The sequence below is a fragment of the Erinaceus europaeus genome, chromosome 1 (genome assembly GCF_950295315.1).
Source record: "Erinaceus europaeus chromosome 1, mEriEur2.1, whole genome shotgun sequence".
NCBI classification, from domain to species: Eukaryota; Metazoa; Chordata; class Mammalia; order Eulipotyphla; family Erinaceidae; genus Erinaceus; species Erinaceus europaeus.
The window spans coordinates 189,045,948-189,069,844 of NC_080162.1; the positions used below are offsets into that span (position 1 = coordinate 189,045,948).

General features: G+C 37.9%; 1 protein-coding gene across 1 annotated transcript in view; it reads left to right on the forward strand.

The window, feature by feature from the left end:
* The window catches only part of LOC103117318 (cytochrome P450 7B1), a 218,352-nt gene that overhangs the window by 166,646 nt on the left and 27,809 nt on the right, over positions 1 to 23,897 (forward strand). Inside the window, exon 2 of the mRNA XM_060200866.1 lies at positions 19,043 to 19,179. Coding sequence (XP_060056849.1) covers positions 19,043 to 19,179 — 137 coding nt within the window. The remainder of the gene's footprint in view (positions 1 to 19,042; positions 19,180 to 23,897) is intronic.

Here is a 23,897-nt window from a genome sequence, read left to right on the forward strand (position 1 = left end):
GACTTTTCTTTTCTTTTTTTTTCCCCTCTAGGGCTTTACTGACCCTGGAGACTAAGACTCCTAGAGAAATCCCCCACCCCCCTTTATTTCAGAGAGAGTATGAGAGATCGGGACAGAGGAGAGACATCATAGCACTACTCCACTGTTCTTGAAACTTCTTCTTCTGTTTTTTTTTTTCATTTTTGAAAGATTTATCTATTTATTAACAAGAGAGGGAGAGAAATAGAGTACTATCTCGGTGCATGCACTGCTGGGACTCGATCACAGAATCTTGAAGTCACATATCCTATGTTCTACTCCACCACCTCCCCATTTGCCAGAGGTGGCATTTTAGAGTCTCTTGTTCTTAATCACCCCTGATAGGGAAGCTGAACATTTACTTTGACCTTACTTCCTCTGCTAATTTTTTTATTTATAAAAAGGAAACACTGAGAAAACCATAGGATAAGAGGGGAACAACTCCACACAATTCCCACCAGATCTCTTTATCCCTTCCCCTCCCCTGATAGCTTTCCTAGTCTTTAACCCTCTGGGAGCATGGACTCAGGGTCATTGAGGGATGCAGAAGGTGGAAGGTCTGGCTTCTATAATTGCTTTCCCACTCAACATGGGCGTTGACAGGTCGATCCATACTCCAAGCCTATCTCTCTCTTTGCCTAGTGGGGTGGGATTCTGGGGAGCGGGGCTCCAGGACACATTGGTGGGGTCATCTGCCCAGGGAAGTCCGGTTGGCATCATGTTAACATCTGGAACTTGGTGGCTGAAAAGAGAGTTGTCATATAAAGCCAAACAAGTTGGTGACTAATCATGAACCTAAAGGTTGGAATAGTGCAGATGAAGAGTTGGGCGGTGGGGAGTCTCCATTTTGTAGATAGCTAGGAGGCCTATTTTAGTTATCTTCAAAGGGCCCAGGACTATACTAGTTTTTTTTTTTTTTTTTTTCTCTGAGCCTGAAATCTGATATGCAGGTGGATCCAAGTTATTGTCTGAGGAAATTATGTCATGGCTAGAAAAAGGGCTGGATAAGGGAAAAGAATAGCTCCCAAATATGGGAAAGTTGAAACTTTGAAACTCCTTTGCTTGGTGCTCCTAAATGATGTCTGAGGGCTTAAACCCAGGTTCTCACACATGGCGAAGTGTGTGCTGTGCTGGGTAGGCTATCTCCCAGTCTCCTTTTATGACTTAAATGCAAAGCTTCCATTTTTGTGAAAATACTGTCTATACTTTCATCTATTAATAAAAATGAACTCTACATTTTTAAAATCTCCAAATGTTACCCTGGTTCATTGGCAATAGTTTACAGTTAAAGTAAATCTGAAATTAATTCTTTATGTGATGTATATTTACATGTATTAGTGATCTCAAAGTTGTCAAAGATAATATACAGCCTCAAGGTGAGAGATAAGTCACTGGGTAGAGCATAGACCTTACTGTGTGAGACTTGTCCAAACTGCAAACTGCAAGAGAAACATGTGAGTGCTCGAACTGGGGGAAGCTTCAGTGCTGTGATACACAAAAGTTCTCTTCTCTCTCTCTCTCTCTCTCTCACACACACACACACACACACACACACACACACACACACACACACACACACTTGTGGATGGGAAGCTATGATATCTCACGTGCATGAGGTCCTGGCTTGGTGGGTGGGGGAGAAGAGTATCTATGTATATATACATACCCTCTTACCTATTTTACTAACAAAAATAACTCATTAAGAAATTCCCTTCACGGTGGTAGCACAGCTGGTTAAGTGCACGTGGCACAAAGCACAAGGACCAGTGTAAGGATCCAGTTCAAGCCCCCGGCTCCCCACCTGCAGGGGAGTCACTTCACACGCAGTGAAGCAGGTCTACAGGTATCTATCTTTCTTTCCTCCTCTCTGTCTTCCCTTCCTCACCCCATTTCTCTCCTACCCAACAACGATGACATCAATAACAACAACAGTAAAAACAAGGGCAACAAAAAGGAAATAAATAAATAAATAAATATTTTTAAAAAATTTTCCTTCAGTCACAATTTGGTGAAGTTTTGGGCTGGATGGTCACGTACCTGGTTAAGCACACATCATAGTACACAAGGACCCAGGGTCAAGCCCCTGGTCCCCTTCTGCTGTAGGAAAGTCTTATAAGTGATGAAGCAGGTCTGTAAGTGTATCTCTCTGTCTCTTTCCCTCTCTATTTCTTGCTCCTCTCTAAATTTCTGTCTCTATCAAATAAATAAATAGATAAATAAAAATATTTTTAAAAGTATATGGTGAAGTCTACTAGCCCCACTGACACAGGCACAGCCTTGTTTTCCAATATTCAAGGAAGCAAGAAGGAGGCATTGAGGAAAGCTTCCATCATGCCAAGAGTAACTATAACAAAGATACAGGAATAAAAAGAGAGAGACAGAGAAGAAGACTTGGAGAACAGATAATTCATATACAGGATAATTAAAATTCCAAAGAACTATGTTTAATAAGAAGCAGCATTTATTTAAAAATCATGAATGCAATTGCAAAAGTTACAATTACAGAATTAAATGAAAATTAGACATTAAAAATCATAGGGTAAAAATGAAAAATACTCCATGATAGTACTAAAACAAGAAAGTTACTGAGTGTACCTAGGAGGGAAAATATGATAAGAAATAGGACAAGGGCTATATGAAAATTATAGGCATGAATCAGACCTTATTGAGGGAGGTTGTAAAGAGTACTGAAAGAGATTGATATGAGTCATCGATGCTATCCAGGAAACAAGTAAAATATAAAGACAAACGATTGAAAAATTATAAGTAATTATTATGACATAGAATCTGGAAATTTACTTCCCAGTAAAAGTGCATATAAAACAAAACTTGAGACTGGGTGGTGATGCACCTGGCTGAGCGCACATGTAACAGTGCACAAGGACCCAGGTTCAAGCCCCTGGTCTCCACCTGCAGGGGGAAAGCTTCATGAGTGATGGAGTAGTTCTGCAGGTGTCGCTCTGTCTCTCTCCTCTATATCCCCCTTCCTCTTGATTTCTGACTGTCTCTATCAAGTAAACAAAGGTAATAAAATTTTTTTTAAAAATCTCACTGCAAATATTATACTTAAAATTTCTTAAAGGCTGCCCGTAATACAGGTTTATTATTTTTTGAACTCATGCATTCTGTATACAAATATGGTACTGAATCTTCTGCGTTTTGTATTCTAATATTAGTGATCATAAATTTTGGGAAGTTATCATACACTGTTCTTATGAAGTGACTGAAAATCACTGGCCTGAAATTAGGAACCAATATTTGGGAAAAAAACAAAACAAAACAGTATTTTCCTTTATCTCATAACAAGATCAAAGCATTGCCTTTCTTACTACTATGCCCCATATTACAACTATAGAGTTACCACTAGCTTTTTCTATGTTATAGTTTATCCAATATCAATATGACTATGAATTAATTGCTTTATTCAGCAGAGGCCCTTGAGTACCCTTGAACTGCCACTTCTAGGATTCTGACAAATTGTACTTGATTATTACACCACTGGCCCTTAGAATTTGGAACCTAGTTTCTTTATTGGTGTAAGTTGATGAAATATCATTTGATAACTTGACTATGCATTTCATACTATTGGCATTGAGCTCTGTGTTGTCATTACCAAGGCTTTCTGAACTAGTCCTCTGCAGTAATTTAGCTTCCACAAAACTGTGGGCTCTGGTTTTTGATTAATCATTTCAAAAGCAACACATTAAATAAAATCTAAGAAATGAATTAATCAAATTGATATATTTTCCATGGAATCCAATCAAACCCCATCTGTAAAATAAATTAGCAACTGATCATCTTATAAGTTACAAATTCAGTTGCATAGTGTTCTATTTTAATTAAGATTTTGAAATAGCTCAATTATGAATCGATTTCCATCTTTTAAAATTGGCCATGTCATTTAAACATTCCCGACATTCTCATAAGATCCACTCCTTTTATTCTTTTTTTTATTTATTTATTGGGGAATTAAGGTTTTACATTCGACAGTAAATGCAATAGTTTGTACATGCACAACATTTCTCAGTTTTCCATATAACAATACAACCCCCACTAGGTCCTCTGTCATCCTTTTTGGACCTGTATTCTCCCCCTTACCCACCTCAGAGTCTTGTACTTTGGTGCAAAATGCCAATTCCAGTTCAGACTCTACTTGTGTTTTCTCTTCTGATCTTGTTTTCAACTTCTGCCTGAGAGTGAGAGCATCCCATATTCATCCTTCTGTTTCTGACTTATTTCAGTTAACATGATTTCTTCAGGGTCCATCCAAGATTGGCTGAAAATGGTGAAGTCACCATTTGATGTATTTCGATGGCTTCTCATTGGGTGCATAGATGTAAATAATTGTTAAGTCCTCTGAGCATTAAGTAGTGTCCATCTCTATCTTTTTAAATTTTATTTATTTTAAAGTCTATCATGGCAGAAATGAGAATAGCTGCTGCTGCCCTTTTTTGTGGGCCATTGGCTTGTGTGATAATTTTCCATCCTTTCACTTTGAGTCTGTGTTTATCTTGTTGAGTTAGGTGAGTTTTCTGTAGACAGCATATTGTTGGATTATGTTTTATGATCCATCTTTCTACTCTGTGCCTTTTAATAGGTGAATTTAGGTCATTGACATCTATTGAAATCAAAGATTGAAGAAATTTTAATGCCATTCTTGTAGATTTTTAGAGTGTTCTGATAGATGGCATATTTATGGTGGTCTGACTATTTATAGGAGACCTTTCAGAATTTCTTTTAGGGCAGCTTGGTGATAGTTGATTATTTCAACTGTTGCTTGTCTGAGAAGATTTTTATGCCTCTATGTAGTCTGAATGACAGTCTAGCAGGATACAGTAGTTTTGGTTGAAATTTTTTTCATTAAACACTCAATAGATATATCTTGCCATTCTCTTCTGGCCTGTAGTATTTGTGTGGAAAAGTCTGCTGCTAATCTTATGGGTTTTCCTCTGTAGGTGACTCATTGTTTTTCTCTTGCAGCCTTCAGGATTCTCTCTTTATCCTTATTCCTTTCCATTCTAAATATGATGTGTCTTGGTGTCTTTAAGACTGGGTTAATTCCATTTGGGACCCTCTGGGCTTCTTGAACCTTATGTCTTTGAAGTTGTCTAGACTAGAGAAGCTCTCAGCTATTATGTCCTGAAGAATACTTTCTTCCCCTCCCTCTCTTTGTCCCTCTGGTAAGCCAGTAATGCATATATTATTTCTTTTGAAGTCAACCCATAGGTTTCTGTTGTTGTTTTCAGTATTTCTTAATCTCTTTTTGAGATCTCTTACTTCTTTTTTAGTTGTCTCTGATTTGTCCTCAATCTTGCTAATCTGTCTTCAGCCTCATTTATTCTATTCTCTCTCCCCTCTACTGTTTTCTGGAGTTCATCTGTTTTGTTACCCTGTTCTGATACTGTTTTAGTTTTTCAGCTAGTTGTATTCTTAGCTCAGCTATCTCATCTTTCAGCTCTCTAATAACCTTGAGATAATTAGTGTTTTCTTCCAGGGTCTCATTTGTTGTTTCTGCATTTCTGATGATAATTCTTTCTATTTCTTTACTCACTCCTGTGATTATTTCCTTAACTAGTGTTTGGATGTTGACCTCACTATTTTGTGCTTCAACCTTTGGGGGGCTTTTAGCTGGACTCTTGTCCTGGTTCATTTCTCCAATATTTCTTCTTGTTTATTTAACCATTTTATATAGTATTTTATGAGGTCCCTTTCTCAGTACTTTCAAATTACTGATCACTCTTGCCTGGATTGAGTTGTGTCTAAGTAAGTTAATTAAAGGGTTCACAGTTGTGGAAATTGACAGTTGTTTCAATATTATTTTAATCCCTGAGTTGGAGCTCAGTGGCTTAAAAGCCTCTTTTGTTCTTTTTCTTCTCTGTAGGCTATGAGAGCCTGAGGACTTTTAAACTGTAAGTAGACTTCTTTGCTTAATCACTGACACCTGACCAAGAGATAAAGCAGAGTTGGGGAGACATAGCACAGTGGTTATGCAAAGAGACTCTCACAGCCCCACCGATAGGCCATCTAGTTATAGATGTTCTCCTGAATTTCCTCGTTAGTTCTCTGTCCCCTGGTGTCAGCACAGGGCCTCCCTGCAGCTGCTTCAGATTCTGAGGGCATAGCAATGGAGACTCACAGTTGCATTTGGTGAGTCTTAGGGGAGTCCTCTCCTCCCTTCAACTGTCTTTTTGTTGGTGAAACAGACTGGAGGTGGTGTCTCAACTGGTAAACTGCTGGACTGTTACCAGCCACTTAATCTCTCCCTAGGTTCCTCTCTGTCCATGAGCCACATGTGTTTGTACTCACCGGTGATATGGTGGGTCCCTGAAGTCATTCTAGTTCTCTCTTGTTGTGGTCCCAGGTGGTCTCCTTTGGTTGACCCATGAGAGGAGAGGAGAGGAACACAGCTGCTGCTGCTCTATAGCCCCACCTCCAGAAGTCCCCACTGCTTTTATTCGTAAGTGTATTCAGAGCTACAAAGTCTGAAAAGCTGTGTATTCAGAGACTTCTAAAAAACTATGTATATATTTTTCAAAATAGAGAGATGGTTCTGACATTATCTCCACTCCTGAACAGAAAATTATATATGGACTCCCTAAACTGAAATTTAAGTTAGCTAATAAAGGATATCTACTTGCAAATGAGAAAACATATTAAAGTGTGAACTGGAGTGGAAAATTTTAAGATATAAAAATAGGACAGAGTCATGACAAATTTTATTTTTTAGGGACTAAGAAGATAGTTCGGTGGCAACACACACCTGACTTTCCTGCCTGAAATCTTATCTCCTGAGGTTCAGATTCTGGCACCATAAGCCAAAACTGAGCAGTGCTCTTAAGCAAATCTATTAAAATAAATTTACATTTTAGACCATCCTAAGGAGCAATGTCAAGAAAATAACAATAATTATAACTAATAATAATAGTAATGAGGGAAGATGACAGGATGGCGATGACCAAACAGCTCCAGGATTGTGCTCTGTGAAACCAAGGCAACAAAAACTTCAGCTATGCATTTGCAAAAGCTAACAAATATGAGAACAATCTGTGAAGCACAGATAGTCTGAAGGCAAAGGAAGAGAGGCATATAGACCTCAGGGACAGGAAACAAGGAACATTTAAAGCTATGGATCCCTCCTGCACAGACTCAGATGCATTTACACAAACCAACCACTTTGATTCTTTGCAAATTCAAACCAATCAAGCTTCATTAGGAGTTTTTATTGTTATCAGTATCTCCACCCCTCAAGCCACTGGGCTGCACTCCCCAGCATTCCAGGCAGGGATAGCCCTGGTGTCTCTCCAACCTTGAAAGCATTGCCCTGAAAGCCTATTGATATCCTTAATTGCATACCAGCTGATTTTTAGGCCCTGCCAGGAAGCAGCATCTTTACTTGAAGTTCAAGCAGGGACTCTTGAGGCACAGTCCCACCAGAGAGCCACCACTCGTGGAAGAAAATACCAGTGAGAAGGAAAGAACAACAGAATAGACTCTGGGAGAGACTAGGAGCCAAAACATAGAAAAACAAAAATAGATGAATTAACAACTGTACTAGTTAAAGCTATTGTCACAATAGCCCAGAAAAACAAGATAATAGCAAAATTCAGAGCCACAACAGCTGAGCAAAGCCATACAATAAACAAACTAGAGGAAACATTAGCTGGACAAAAGGACAGAATAGATGATCTTACAAATAGACTTGAAGAATTTGCAAACAATATAAGCAGAAGACACAATCAGCAAGTATGAAGATGAAAAACCAACAAGAGAGTCAAAAATCATAGAAAATGGCTTAAGAGACTATGAAAATACCACCACAGACATGTGTGATGACTCAAGGAGGAACAGCATTTGAATCTTCTATACCAGAAGGAAGAGAAGAAAAAATGGGGGAAGAACACACTCAAAAGTAATAATGAGAGTCTTCCCTCAGATGAATATCTAGAAGGATATAAAGGTACAAGAAGCTAAAGAATCCTTAAAAAAATACTACTTTACTCCTCAAACTCTTCTAAAATATCAGACACAAGAACCATTCCTAACACCTTTTAGGAAGCCAATATAACACTGATACCAAAAGCAGACAGAGATGCAAAAAAAAAAAAAAAAGAAGAAGGGGGTGAGAAGAAGAGAAAGAAGAAGAAGGAGGAGGAGGAGAAGGAGAAAGGAATAAAGAAAGAATAGAAGGCAGGAAGGAAGAAAACTCCAGACCAATATTCCTGGTGAACATCGATGCTAGATATTCAACAAAATTCTGGCCAATCACATACAGCAGCACGGTAAGAAGATTGTGCACCATGATCAAGTAGCTTTCATCCCAGAGATGCAAGGCTAGTTCAGTATACCTAAACCAATAACTGTGATCCACCACATCAATAAATGTAAAACCAAAAATCACATGATCACTTCAATAGATGCAGAGAAAGCTTTTGACAAGGTCCAACATCCTTTCATTATCAAAATGGTAAAAAAAAAAAAAAAAATGAAGAGGGGTAGATGAGAAACTCCTCAGACTAATTGAATTGATATACAGCAAACGAATAACCAACATCATACTAAATGGTGAGAAATTGAAAACTTTCCCTCTTCAGTCTGGTACAAGGCAGGGCTACCCATTATCACCACTACTATTGAACATTGCCTTGGAAGTCATAGCCATGGCAGTTAAATAAGAGAAAGGAATCAAAGGGAAGAGAAGAAAATAAAACTGTTGCTATTTGGGGAGTTGGGCGGCAGAGCAGCAGGTTAAGCGCACGTGGCGCGAAGCTCAAGGACCAGAGGCATAAGGATCCCAGTTTGAGCCCCTGGCTCCCCACCTGCAGGGGAATCGCTTCACAGGTAGTGAAGCAGGTCTGCACGTGTCTTTCTGTCTCTCTCTGTGTCTTCCCCTCCTCTCTCCATTTCTCTCTGTCCTATCCAACAACAAAGACATCAGTAACAATAATAACTACAACAATCTTCTTCTTCTAGCGTTTGCCCTCCTTACATAGCCAGTCATCAGGTCAGGTTGAAAGCTGTCAGGAGCTGCTTGTTGCTGGCTTTGAAAGTGACTGGGATCCATGTGGATTTAGTCGGCTAGGAAGGATCGTCAGTTTCCCCAATGAATGGGTACTCACGGGATGCACCACAAGAAGGTCGATCCAGTGCATTCCAACAACAAAAAAACTGTTGCTATTTGCAGATTGTATATGTGCAAAACCCTAAAGAGTCCAGTAGGAAACCTTGGATATTATTGAACAATAAAGTAAAGTGACAGGATACAAAATCAATATACAGAAATCCATAGAATCAGATAAGCCAAGAGGAAAAGGACAGATAGCAAATGATCTCACTTACAAGCAGAACTTAATACATGAGGGGAAGGAGGGAAGGCATAGAGTGAAATGTGGACAAGTTGTATCGTATCAAAGCAAAAGGTCCTGAGTAAGTGGGGGGGGGTGTTCTTCACTGTAAACTAAATTAGCAAAAGCAAAAAAAGCAATATCCTATAATAATGTAACATCACTATGCTGCTTTCATATGTCACCGGTCATCAGTTCTTGTTGTATTAAAACATTGCATTTGGAAATAAAGAAATAATAATGAGTATCAGCTCGCATTTTGACTAATCACCATGTGCAAGTTAACACCTACCTTTATTGTCACATGAAGAAAGTGAATCATACTCATTTATGGCTGACAAACTCAAGACATAGACAGGTTAAGTAAGTTAGCCAAAGTCACCAAACTGGACAGTAGTGCTCTGAGCCCGCAGTCTGAGCCATGCAGTAAGCAAAACTGAATGGAGGTTTTTGTAATAGTGAACATGAGTGTGAATAAAGGCTTCAAGGATACCTGGGTAACCTAGGGTCAAGTTCTTAAAAAAGTGTATGTTCGTAAAGTTTTCATGTGACTCAAATTTTAAATGATAGTTTTTTAAAAAAAATTTTAAAAATAACCTAGCAGTCAAAAACCTCTTTGACTGACATTTCTGAGTGAAATCCTACATGGATATGGTTTGACTTCTTATCCAAAGAAGCATTTGCAAATCACTCACTTGATCAAGCATTAGTATAAATCTGCTAATGGAATTGAATCTACAAGGCACATTCTGCAGACGAAAGCTTCATTCAGCGCATGCAATTGCACAATTGCATTTATGAACAGTTCAAGATTCAAATGGGATATAGCCTGAATAGTTACACTCTAGGGTGGGAAGACATATTTAGTTATGTTCATCCTAGTTTCATTCTGACTCCGTATCCATAACAGAAAATGTCACTATTCAGCAATGCTTGCTTTTACATTACAGTTACATTTCATGTTTTGGCCAAAAGTGCTTGAACATTAAATATCTCTGTCACTAGGATATTAAATCAAGTTTTATATGAACTGCCTTTCTAATAGTGTCGAAATATTTCAAGAGTGTAGTTCTTATTTGTAACTCTCAAACTTAATAAGCTTTTCTAAAATGATTAAGAGAGAGAGAGAAGAGGAGAGGAGAGAGGGGGGAGGGAGGGAGAGAGAGAGAGAGAAGAGGGAGAGAGTTATAAAAGGGGGAAGGAGTTAAATCATTGATAGGCTGAAAAGTGGCATTTTCATCAAGGGATATTTTTCACTTGTTCTTTGTGAGGCAGAGGTTGTGTGAACACCAGATGCCAATCACACAGCACCAGTGGATTTGAGAGATTATAGAACTGGGAGAAAATGAAGGTTAAGCGCACAGTACAATAGAGATTACTTTTGGTAATGAAATGTATATTTTTTTCTAGATAGAGATGGATTAATGTTCACCCCAAAAAGAGATTACAGTAGGTCTGATTGTCACAGTAAACAAATATTAATCAGATCATTATTATTCAACATATGACTGGAGAGTCCTTTAAAAAAGTAAAGAATGATTTATCATAAACAAGGGGGGAATAACCTGTCTCATAACTGTTCACATGAGATGCACTAAGGTTTTTTTGTGCCACAAGGCTTCCTTCACTAAGTTTTGAAGAGACAGTCAGAAACCCCCAGTTGTCAGTTTGGCAGCTGCTCAGAAGAGCACCCTTCCCTCCACAAACTCTGCCTGCAACGATAACATTACCTGGGCCCTGGTGGAAGTAATCAGTTATCCTAAATGACACCATGTGTCCATACTTTGTACAGTCTGTTCCACAATGTCTGCTCCTCATTTTAGGCCTGTGGGTGGGGTGTGTCCTACTTGTCCTTATGGTGACTCTCAGGCTGTTTCTCCACTTAGCCACCTCACCTCTAACTGCTGCACTTATTCTTAGAATAAAACTTGTAGAGTGTACCTCTTTTGCCGTCTACTTTTAATAAGACAATTCCTTCTGCATATGGCTTTTCATTTAACACCAAAATAGCAATAAAATAAAATCTCAAAAGGAATACACTGAAAAAGGACTTGTTATTCCTTCCAAAGATGTTACTGTCTCAGTGTAATCATGAGAAAACATAAGATGACTCAGAGTGAAGGACAGTCTACAAAATATACAAGTGCTCATCAAAAGCGGTGTGTTTAAGTCATAAAACTTAGAAGACACCAATGATCCAGCCTCCATCGTGTTACCATCTGAAAATAATGGTTATTGACACCTTAAGATTTATTAGATCTTTCTTTTTGCATTTGTATCACCAGAGTATTTTACAAAAATATATATACTGTTGTGTCTGGGTTTTTTTTAACTGCTTATTCCCATAGAGATATATCATGAACAAATCACTCTGAAAAGTTGATAATGAGGGAGTCAGGTGGTAGCGCAGCGACTTAAGCACAGGTGGCACAAAGCGCAAGGACCAGCGTAAGGATCTGAGTTGGAGACCCCCCCTGAAGGGGGGTCACTTCACAGGCGGTAAAGCAGGTCTGCAGGTGTCTATCTTTCTCTCTCCCTCTCTGTTTCCCCCTCCTCTCTCCATTTCTCTCTGTCCTATCTAACAATGATACCAATAACAGTAATAAAAACAACAAAAATGAAAAACAACAAGGGCAAGAAAAGGGAAAATAGATAGATAGATAGATAGACAGACAGACAGACAGACAGACAGACAGTTGATAATGATTGTGGGGTAAGAGTCAGACAGCACTCCATGGTGTCTTTGTATGAATAAGGACTCAGGACTAATATTCTCAGATTTTCTTCCTTTGGTTCTCTGATCAGTGCCCTTCTGACTGTAATACAATACAGTGAATACTCCCTGACAGAATTCTCTTAATCTAATTTGTTTTTCATCTTTGCATATTCTACTGTATTAGGGGTAGGGAAATGTCCAGACTTTAGGCCTTGCACAATCCTCAAAATCAATTGTTCTGACACTGATAAGGTGATAATCACAGGAGGGATATGAAATTCAATAAATCTGGGAGGTTTTTTTTTTTTTCAGAGCAGCATTTAAGTGCTAATTTATAAGATGATACTTTTTTATGGCCCACAAATTATACTATAGATATCCAAATGACTCTTGGCAAAGGATCCCCGCCCATGCACTGGTAGTCAAATATCTCTCCTCTACTTGTGTACTCCCTGAGAAAGAAGAGTTTCCTTAGACTCCATCAATTCAAATAATGTCATGTTGGCATGAATCAATACCTTAATTATTTTGGCTTTGCAGGGTAATCTCCTAGAGGAGTCCTGTTGACTCTTATTAATGATCTCCAAGGCCATGTCTTTCCCAACAAAGAAATACCATGACTGAATTCTCTTAAGCAACGGGTATTCTTATCAGTGGCAGTTGCCAATGTATATCTCCATCTCAGCAGAAATGATAGAGGTCCCTATAGCATGCTACTAGGATGGGGAAGAAAACGTGGTACTACAGTGTCTCCTCAAATTGGAGGGGGAAATAGCAGTGAGAAATACGACCCAAAAGAATCCAAAATATGATATGTCACATGAAAAACACATTAAATAAAAGCAGTAAATAAAACAGCTATTAGAAACTAAATCAAACATGAGAAAAAAATAGGATGAAGAGGAAATTATAAGAATAATCAGAAATATGAGACAATTGAAAAAAATAAAATGAGAAAAAGATCAAGTAAAGGAAAAAAAAGTGAAAATTTAGTAACAAAGACAAAATATCATTGTGTAAAGGAAGAAACTGACTTTGGTCAAAATACCTCAGGTCATTGAAAACCACCTTCTGAGTAGAAAGTACCAAACTTCGACCCAGCCAGTCGTAGAGAGATGCTTGAAATGTCTTTACATATTTGCCTTTTCTAGAATGGATATCATTATTGACTCAATTTATTTAAAGGTATATACCTATTAATATTATTCATATGATTGACTGCTCTTTCTGTGAACACTGATGGTCCTTCTGAAGCCAGGCCCCTGGGAATTTTGCATCACAAATTAGTACTTATTCAGTCTCCAGCATTTGTCAGCTACTCTTTTTTAAAATATTTATTTATTTATTCCCTTTTGTTGCCCTTGTTTTATCATTGTTGTGTTTATTATTGTTGTTGTTATTGATGTCGTCAATAGGTCAGAGAGAAATAGAGAGAGGAGGGGAAGACAGAGAGGAGAAGAGAAAGATAGACACCTGCAGACCTGTTTCACCACTTGTGAAGTGACGCCTTATGCTGGTCCTTGACCTTTGTGCCATGTGCACTTAACCTGCTGTGCTACCGCCGACTCCCAACAGTTACTCTTCAAGATGCAAGATGATGTGTCATTTCTGTTCCTAGCAAGCTATGGTTCTCTTTATTTACCTGTCTCTCTAGCTGTCAGAGCAGTGTTTTGTCATGTGATATCCATTCTCTCATAACTCTCAGAACAGTTGTTGATTTTCAGCTTGTTTAGATTTTTTTCCTTTGTTTTGCCTTTAATTTGCTTTGGTGGATCTGAGGCCATCCTCTTTTGCAAGCCACTGCTCCATTTTTCTTTTATTCTTATACAAAGACATTAAGAGAGAGAGAGAGTTGGGGAGAGATATCTTAGCTTCTAAGTTTCCTCATTACCACAACACCTCTTATGTGCTGCTGGGGTTCTAATCTGCCCTAATTTCTATCGATGTAGATAAAACATACTCCCAGTTAAAAATTACTTAAGTTGAGGAGCCAGGCAGTGAAGCATCTAGTTAAACATACAGATCACTATGCACAAGCACCTGGTCTTTACCTGCAGGAGAGAAGCTTCACTAGCAATGAAACAGTGCTGTGGGTGTCTTCCTGTATTATCTCCCTTTCCCCTCTTGATTTATCTCTGTCACATCAAGTAAATAGGTAAATGAATAATTGAGTCACTTCTAGATTAAAAATTGTTTATTTTGTATAAATACTAAATAAAATTGAGTTTTCCCTTTCACTTTCCGTTTTGTAGATCTGATGAGCCCTATTATACAATTATTTATCTTGATGTCTTTGGATTCCTAGAGTTATGTCCTGGCAAAGGTTTGAACATGGTCTTCCACCTTCTCGTCCATTACTAATATGCTGCCAGTTGATTGTCACTCCCACCCAGTTTCCAGACAAAGCCGTGCACTACTCTGTGAGTAGGGATCTCACAGAGACTGTTGGTGGGTCAGCCAAGCCATATCCTCTACCTTTTCTACCTCTTTGGGCATCTTCCATCCTTGTAGTCCTGCACTGTGATTTATTCTCCCCAGTATCCTTAATAACATGCTGATCTTTAATTATCAAGACCTGTGGGACATTTTTAAATATCCTCATTCTTCCACTGAAAGCAAATGAGAATGGATAAAAAAAGCTTTTCAGGAGACTATCAGGAACACTACATTTCCCAAATAAGTAGCTTCCAAACTAAGTCAGTGGAAGGTAAAACAAAGCAGCCTCAAAAGATTCTTGCTCCATAACAGTTTGTTATAAGTGTCAGTGTTTTAGGTAATGTAGTGCACACTAGTTATATGTACTCAAAAGCTTTAAGCACACACACACACACACACACACACACACACACACTTACATCTCAAGAAAATTTTAAAATATTAAGTCACTGTTAGTTATTAATAAGTAATCTGATTGAAAGAATTTATACAAGCATACTTTTATTTTTCCTGAATTGGCATATATGTTGAATAGGCTCCACTTGTTTAGGAGATTATTGGAACAATTCAGATTGATAGCCTACAATGACCACAGGAAAAATGGAAAAGAGGAAATTACTTTGACAAGTATTCATTGTTTAGGAAAGTGCTGACCTGAAGAAAAAAAAAAAGAATAAGAAGTACAGGTGAACAATATGTGGATGTGGGGGCATTATGTTTCTTCTTATTTCCTTGAGCTGTTTTGTGCTCTGTGTGGTGTGTATATATGGTTTCTCTATATGATTTCAGTTTGAAACAAAGCCTCAGGGGTTTGCTGCTAGACAGCAGCTGTGTTCAGAGAAGCAGGGCTCAACTTTTCCTTTAGATCAGAAATGTCCCATATTATTGTGGTATGTTCTTGCCTGTAGTTCAGTAGGCCAACACCCCTTATTTTAATCATGTATTAAAAGCTCATAACTTCCTTTCTCTCACAGTCACCACTGTGTGTTGTTCTGACTACTGCTGCACATAGAGGGAAAATGGTGTCATCTTGTGAAGGAGTTCTTTTTTTTTTTTTTTTTTTTTTACTTTATTTGCCCACCTCCTCCACTTTCAGTCTTTCATTTTTTTTTAATTTTTTTAAATTTTTTTTTTAATTTTTCATGGACCTGTATTCCATGTGAAGGAGTTCTTACCTTCTGTGTGCTTGATTTCAATCTCATACCCCTTCTCACCCCAGAGATGTGTGCAAGCACCCATTTGAGGCTGTAGTGCTTCTGCAGATGTCTCAGTTGTAGTTGTTGAGGTTTGTTAAGTTCAATAGTTGTAGTTATTTTTTTTTGGGGGGGGGAGAGTCTGTTCTGTTCACTGTAACTCCACGGCCATGCCTCTGGAAGTCCTACAAAGAGGATATTTGGAGAAATGCATATGGTTTGAATGGAATTATGACCCATATTTTTGGTTATTCTTTGTTTTGATTTTGCTTTAGGACTTGACTTTTTTCAAGTCATTCTCAACAAATATTAAGCAGTATATCCTCTTATAAGCAATCGGAAGCAGGCATTTCACTTTCAAAGTGGTAGGACATAAGAGAGATAGCAGTATTTACATTATACTTTGCTAACAGGCCTTTCTGTATCATTGTGATGATGTCATTCTCTCTCCAAATAATTTTTACAAATATACTGATGAAGATAGATTTTTGTTTTCTGTCTTTAATGGGCCATCAGTCGAACTAGTATCATATTTCTTTTTCTTTGAAATATACATAATCGTGGCATAGTATTTAATAGTTTTAAGTGTATTGCTATCAAAGTGAATGCAGCTGTAAAAAGTAATGAACTTCTAAAACTTCCTTCTTAATGTTCCCCTGTCTTTTGATGTTGAGTTAATATTCCTATGGTTTTCTGAGCCCCCCCCCCCAAATACATGGAGAATGTAGCTTTTGACCAAATGTCAAGCACAGCGGATGGAAATTTATTGCATTAAATCAGAATATGACAAAAAGATTTCCAAAATCTTTTTCACAATGCAACAGCACTCAAGAACATTAAACAAACCAGAGTAACAGTAGAGCATTACTATTTTGAAAATAAGTTTTGTGAATTAGATAACGTGCCAGTTTTGAAAGCTCTTTGATAGCACATGGGTCGTGGTAGTTTCTGACTCAGGAATCCTGCTTGATGATCATGTGTGCATGCCTTTTTCTTCACTTTTTAGTAGCAGTATGCTACATGAAGCCTGTTTTCAAGAAAACAATGGAGGCTCAAGAAAGAGGCATCCATATTTATTGATTTATTTCATATGGCAGAGAGAAATTGAGATGCCTATATTAGTGCTTTACCACTTGTGAAGCTTCCCTCTGATGTGGGGACTGGAGACTTCAGTCCAGGTCTTTGTGCATTGAAGTATATGTGGCATCACCCAGATCTATATATATTACCAGAGCACTGCACAGATCTAGCTGATGGTGTTACAGGGGATTGAACTTGTGATTTCAGAGACTCAGTCCCAGCCTGACCCATATCTTATGCAGCGTATTTTTTTCTACTTCTAAATAGGCTTATTTAAACAATAGCATACATTTTGTAAACCAATATAAAAGTGACTTGTCTTCTTGAAACAGAAAGCAATCTTGACATCCATTTTCTTTATTTTAATCACTCTACAGATTTATTATTTTTTACTTAACATTGTATTCTTTAAAAACCTGATGTTTCTTTTGTTTAATTCCACCCTTTTCGATTGTGAGAAAATAAAAGCTTCTGGTGAAATTAATCTAGTTACACAAAAGTCCGAGCTGAGCATGATTATAATCTTGATCTTTGAGTAGATCTGAGCTAGTAATATCTCATGATTAATCAAAATGGGCTGTATTGGATGTAGAATAAGTTATCTTCACAGATGGGACAGAGAATCATCAGAGATCTTTTGAATATTTAATCCCTTCTAAGATTGAATGGCTTTGGGTTTTTATTGCTTTAAATCAGATTGAATTCACCAAATGAATGACTAGGAAGAAATTTTGAAGTGCAATGTTGCTGGGATTATAGGTCAAAAAGAGAAGGAACTAATTCTTTTTCTTATTGTATCTTATTTTTATTTTATTTTATTTTTACCAGAGTGCTACTCAGCCCTGGATTATGGTGGTATGGGGGATTGAACCTGGGACTTTGAAGCTTCAGACATAGGAGTCTCTGCTAAACCATATGCCATCTCCCCCACCCAAAGAACTAATTTTTTTAATTTAGACTATTTCAATTTTTCATGGAAAATGCTTTATGTATTTTTTAAACTATTGTTTTAAATTTGAACAAAATTCTTATTCATTTGAAGTATGAATTAAAAACTTCATAAAATAATACATTGCAATAAACTTCATGGAAATAATATTGAGGATGTAATCATTTCAAGTGCATGAATGACTCTCCAGGATTATTCTTTTCATTGACCCTCTTCTAATTATATAATTACAGTCTAACTGGTATCTGAAAGCAAGAGCCTGACTTTGGCAAATAAGCTAGCCTGATATCTATCTAGTACCCAGAGCACAGCAAGACCTTCAAATACAGAATGTTTCCTGAATATGTATGCCATTTCAGGCTCTCATTTGGATCTTAAAAGATACACATTCTCAAAAAAGTTCCTTACTAAAAGTGAATTGAATTACTCTACTCCAAAGTCATACATAGTAAGGGGGTTCAATAAATACATGTCTGATTTTTTTTTCTACCAGGGTTATTGATGGGGCTCAGTGTCTGCAAAATGAATCTGCCACTCCCAGGTGCCCTGCCCTACCCTACCCTCCCTTCCCCTCCCCTTCCCCTTCCCTCCCCTCCCTTTCCCCTTCCCTTCCCTCCCTTCTCCTTCCCCTTCCCTCCCCTCCCCTTCCCCTTCCCCTTCCCTTCCCTTCTCTTCCCTCCCCTCCTCTCCCTTCTCTTCCCTTCCCTCGCCTCCCCTTCCCTTCTCTTCCCTCCCCTCCTCTCCCTTCTCTTCCCTTCCCTCCCCTCCCCTTCCCTTCTCTTCCCTCCCCTCCCCTTCCCTTCCCTTTCCCTTTCCTTCCCTCCCCTCCCCTTCCCTTTCCCTTTCCTTCCCTTCCCTTCCCTTCCCTCCCCTCCCCTACCCTTCCCTTCTTTTTTCTCTTCTTTTCCTTTCCTTCCCTTTTCTCTTCTTTTCCTTTCCTTTCTCTCTTCCTTTCTCTCTCCTTCTTCCTTCTTTTATTTCTTTATTTCTTCCTTTTTTTTCTTTTTCTTCTTTTATTTGATAGGGGAGACAGTTTATAGCAGTGCTTACCCACTTCTGAAGCTTCCCTCCTTCAACTGGGAGCAAGAGACCGGGAACTTAAACCTGGGTTCTTGTGCATGGTAATGTGTGCTCAACCAGGAGCTCAACCAGGTGCATCACTGCCCAATTACTACTATGATTATCAAGAATTATTGAATTAGATAATGGTAAAAACTGTGAAATACATTCAATATACTTTGTGACTAATAAATAATTCACATGCCTGAGCTAAAAATGATTCCTTTTTTTTTCTCTTTCTTCCCATTAGGAGACCTGGTGAGCCTCCTCTGATACAAGGCTGGCTTCCTTACATTGGTGTGGCCCTGAAATTAAAAAAGAATCCCTTAGGTCTTCTAAAAACTCTTCAAACACGACATGGTGACACTTTCACACTTCGCCTTGCAGGTAAGCCCTCTGTAAGTGCCTTACATCGGTTAGCATTTCTCTCTTGCTCTCTAATGTTATGTTTTTCTCGGGGAAAAATATGGAAGTTTTGCGTTCTTCTTTTATTTGGAAAGCTCATGCAAAACATGTTTTCAAGTATGGTGATGCTCATAGTCAAATACAAACTACAGAACTTTCTTGAGGATATTAAGGAAGTCCCATTTAACTATCATCACTTTCTTTTGGTTTAGTTTGTATTTAGAAATAACAAACCTTAAGATGTGCTAATGGATTTTTTAAAAAAGAATCTTGTTCTTATCAGATAAGATAGGGAGTTCCCAAATATCTGGACAGATTTATCTTATTAATAACATTTTATATCAGTGTGGTACATTTATTACAACTGATGACACGTTAAGAGTCTATGTTTAGCACTAAGGTCCAGTTATTCAACTCTTGAGTGGTATATGCATAACATTGTGTATCTACCATTGCATATCTAGGAAACAGTTTATTTTGGTCATCTTTACATGCAATCATCTACATAGAATCTCACCTTTACTGCCTACTCCCTTCTATAAATTTGTCTATTTGTATTTGTGTTCCCAAGACTTAGTTTTGCAGAAGAAATTGTCACACTGTTTTGCTGTCTGACTTCTGGTTAGATGCTCAGTGTTAGAGCTTCTCACCTACAACTCTTAGCTCAGGTAACTTCATTTACTTTCTCGATAAAAAAAAAAAAGATAATTATTTAGACTGTGACTTGAGTTATATGCCTGTACATTTGTTGTTCAACAAATGCCAGGTCTGCTGCATTGCTTGATGTTGTGGTCTATTTTCATAATCATTGTTTTGTCTAAGACTTGCCCTATCCACAGGACATTGGTTTAATCCCCATTGGTTAGATCCCCATTGGTTTAATCCCCACTGGTTCGAGCTCTTTTTCCACTCCACCTCCTCTCCTAGTCACTTCCTGTTTTCCACCCTACCACTTCCTTAGTCTTAGAAGATATTTAAAGGCAGATTCTTTTCTGATTAAAAAACACATTGGATTGCGTTCCCGCTCAGCCATGAGTTCCTGGTCTATCTCCCGCCTGCAAAGCTAGCCCAGCATACATTTACTATATCACCCATGTCTCATGACTGTTCTTACTGCCTTTTCTCTAATTTCTCTTTTATTACATTGCCACCAGATTGTTGCTGGGGCTCAAATCTAACACCTTGGTGGCCATTTTTTAAAATTAATTTTTCTTTCTTTTTGATAGAGACAGAGATAAATTGAAAGGGAACAGGAAGGGAGAGAGACACCTGTAGCACTTCTTCAACACTTTTGAATAAGATTCTTCCCTCAGCTGAGGACAGGCACTTGAGCAGGGGTTCTTGCACGCTGTGCCATGTATGCTATACCATGTGTATCACAGACCCTCTTTTCTCTAATTTTAAAGAATGGTAACCCACTTATCTTTTCCTGTGACTCTTACTGTCTATATTAGGCTGGTGTTTCATTACCCATTCTTCACATACACATTTCACTTGTTTCACTCTTGGGTCTTTAACCTTGACATATAGGCATGCTTATGCTTCCCTGCATTCTTCAACTTATTTTTTACTTCTTCTGTTTATTTCTTTTTATATATTTATTTATTATTATTTATTCCCTTTTGTTGCCCGTGTTTTATTGTTGTAGTTATGATTGATGTCTTTGTTGTTGGATAGGACAGAGAGAAATGGAGAGAGGAGGGGAAGACAGAGAGGGGGAGAGAAAGATAGACACCTGCAGACCTGATTCACTGCCTGTGAAGCAACTCCCCTGCAGGTGGGGAGCCGGGGGCCTGGAACAGGGATCCTTTTGCCGGTCTTTGTGCTTTGCGCCACATGTGCTTAACCCGCTGCGCTAACGCCTGACTCTCTTTTCTTTTATTTCTTCTTTGCATTCACATTGTTGAAGAACTAGCTATATCTTTGTGTATAACTGACTAGTTTTCCAGCCTGAATATAAAATAACTTCCTGTCCACTCATTTGTCCTTTGGCCCATTTAGGTTATTTGCAGACATTGGCTGCAGTTAATAGAGCTGCAGTGACCATATGTATAGCTGCTCAGATTAGATTAAAACACTATTTATTCAGTTAGAAAGGGAGCTCAGTAGGTAGAGTGTGGGACTTATGGGTATGAGGCCCCCTAGTTCAGTTCCTAGGTCCACATATGCCAGAGAACTGTGTTCTCACCTCTCTCTCATTTTCTTCCCTCTCTTGAAATAGCACCTACTTCTTTCACTGACTCTGGGTATTCTTTATTTGTACGATCTTCACACATGTCTCTTTCCTTGCTTCACTCCTTTCATCTTACCCTAACCAGTCTTTTTGGTGTCTCTGTTTCTTTTCCCTTCATTCCTCTTTATCTGCCATAAAAAGGTGATGGGAGAAAGTCCATTGGGAGCAGAGGAATATCAAAGGTATGAATCCTAAGCACCCCCAAAACTCTTTTACTTACATTTTTATTCATTTGTTTGTTTATTTATTTATTATTGGATAGAAATAGGCAGAAATTGAGATGGAAGAGGGAGACAGAGAGACAGAGAGACACCTGCACTCCTGCTTCACCACTCATGAAACTTTCTCCCTGCAGGTGGGGACCAGGGGCTTGAACCTGGGTCCTTGCACACTGTAGTGTGTGTGCTTAACCAGATGGGCCACTGTCTAGCCCCTCTTAATTTTTTAATTAAATACTGTACTCTAGTGAGTAGGTACAATGAATTTTGAAAATTTTTATTTTATTTATAAAACGTTAAGCGGAAACCATCAAAGACAATTAAGCAGAAACTTGTGGCAGAATTGAATAACATTATTTTTTTTTAAAAAAAAACTATCTGGATATCACAATCTTAGAGACTGAGAAGCCTGCTAGATTTCTAATGTCAAAATAATTTGACTATACTTAATGTTTCATAAATCAATAGTAGATAACCACAGTTGAAGATGTACTACTCTTTCCCTTTTTCTTATAGAGTGTAACTAAATTCCTGTGAATATTACTATTAAGATATCTTGTTCCTATGAAAAGTCTTCAAAGCATATCCATTGGAAAATGTGAAATGACAAAGAGTTCTCCACCTTTGTCCTGTGATGTGATTTCCGTGAGTGTATGTTCTTGCCTGGTGAGCAAATGATTGTCATCCCCAAAAGTCTCAAGAGACACAGATGTCATCTTAATAAAGAAATCAGAAGGCACATCTTTTCATGAGAAACCATATAAATTCGTGACCTGTCGCAGAAAATAGTTCTCTAATTGATTTTGTGTGGTGGCACAGCAGAATCATTCGCCATAGATGTCAGCCCAGTGAAGAACCACTGTATATCATTGTCAACAGCTAGTGGAATTTCTCTAATAAAAGCAACAGTACATAATGTGGTCATTCTCATAATATTGAAAATTGATTCATAGTATACTCTTCCTGCTAATATTTTCAACTTGAAATTTTCTTTAAAAATCCATTCCAAGAACACCAAAACACAAAGAGTAAAATGTTATAATTATGGTCATTTTTCATTTAAAATAAAATAAACGTTTGTTGCTGCTTGAACATTTCTGTTCCCAAAAGTCAATTTGTTCTTCTGAATTCCCATGGATGAGTGTGTGTCTCTGTATTGCACCAAAAATCTGAAATGAAAACATCAAATTACATTTCTAATAATCTAGATACCAAACTTTTATGTATAGGACATCAGGATGAATGACATAATTTTTTTTCCCCTCACATTTACTGACATACTTTACACCATGTAACTTCAGCTTCCGAGAAGTAATTTTGGAGGAAGTGAAAAAGCTGTAGAGTTAAAGGATTGTGTGTTGATTATATGGTAGTGCTAGAGTGAATCGTTTAAAGCCCAGTCACCTAATAAAAAGGGAAGGAAACAAAATTACTAACAAAAGTGTTATTACTTGTTTGATCTCATTTCAAATATACTGTACAAGAGGATGACCCTATATATGAATCCATGATCATCATATATAACCAACATATACATTGCAGAATTGAGATCTGTTGTAACACTTACATTTTAGACAAATGCAGACAGAAATTCTTTAATATTTCTTTTTTGAATATTTATTTACTTATTATTTATTCCTTTTTGTTGCCCTTGTTATTTTATTGTTGAAGTTATTATTGTTGTCGTCGCTGTTGGATAGGACAGAGAGAAATGGAGAGAGGAGGGGAAGACAGAGATGGGAAGACAGATACCTGCAGACCTGCTTCACCGCTTGTGAGGCGGCCCCCCTGCAGGTGGGGAGCCTGGGACTCCAACTAGGATCCTTCTGCTGGTCCTTGTGCTTTGCGCCACTTGCACTTAACCCACTGCGCTACCTCCCTCTTTAATATTTGTTCTAAAGGATGACAGCATTCTTTTCTCTTGAATATGGAAAAATATGTAGTTTCTACCTTGTGGTCATTATGAACTAGACAAATTACATATAAACACTTGACATTAATTTACACAAAAATTACTAGGACAAAAGTTAATTTGCACCAAGAATACACGATCTTCAGAATAACTTTTTAGATTTCCTTTGTTAAGAAATCTAAATTCATTTTATGAATGTATATGCATTTTCCTGACTGTCTGATTAAAGATTACAAAGAAACTCTGGTTTTTGCATCTCACATTAGCAGATGGTGGACAGATGGTTTAAATTAATATTAATTTTGGAAAACTTAGCTTAAATTGTTTATACTGAAGA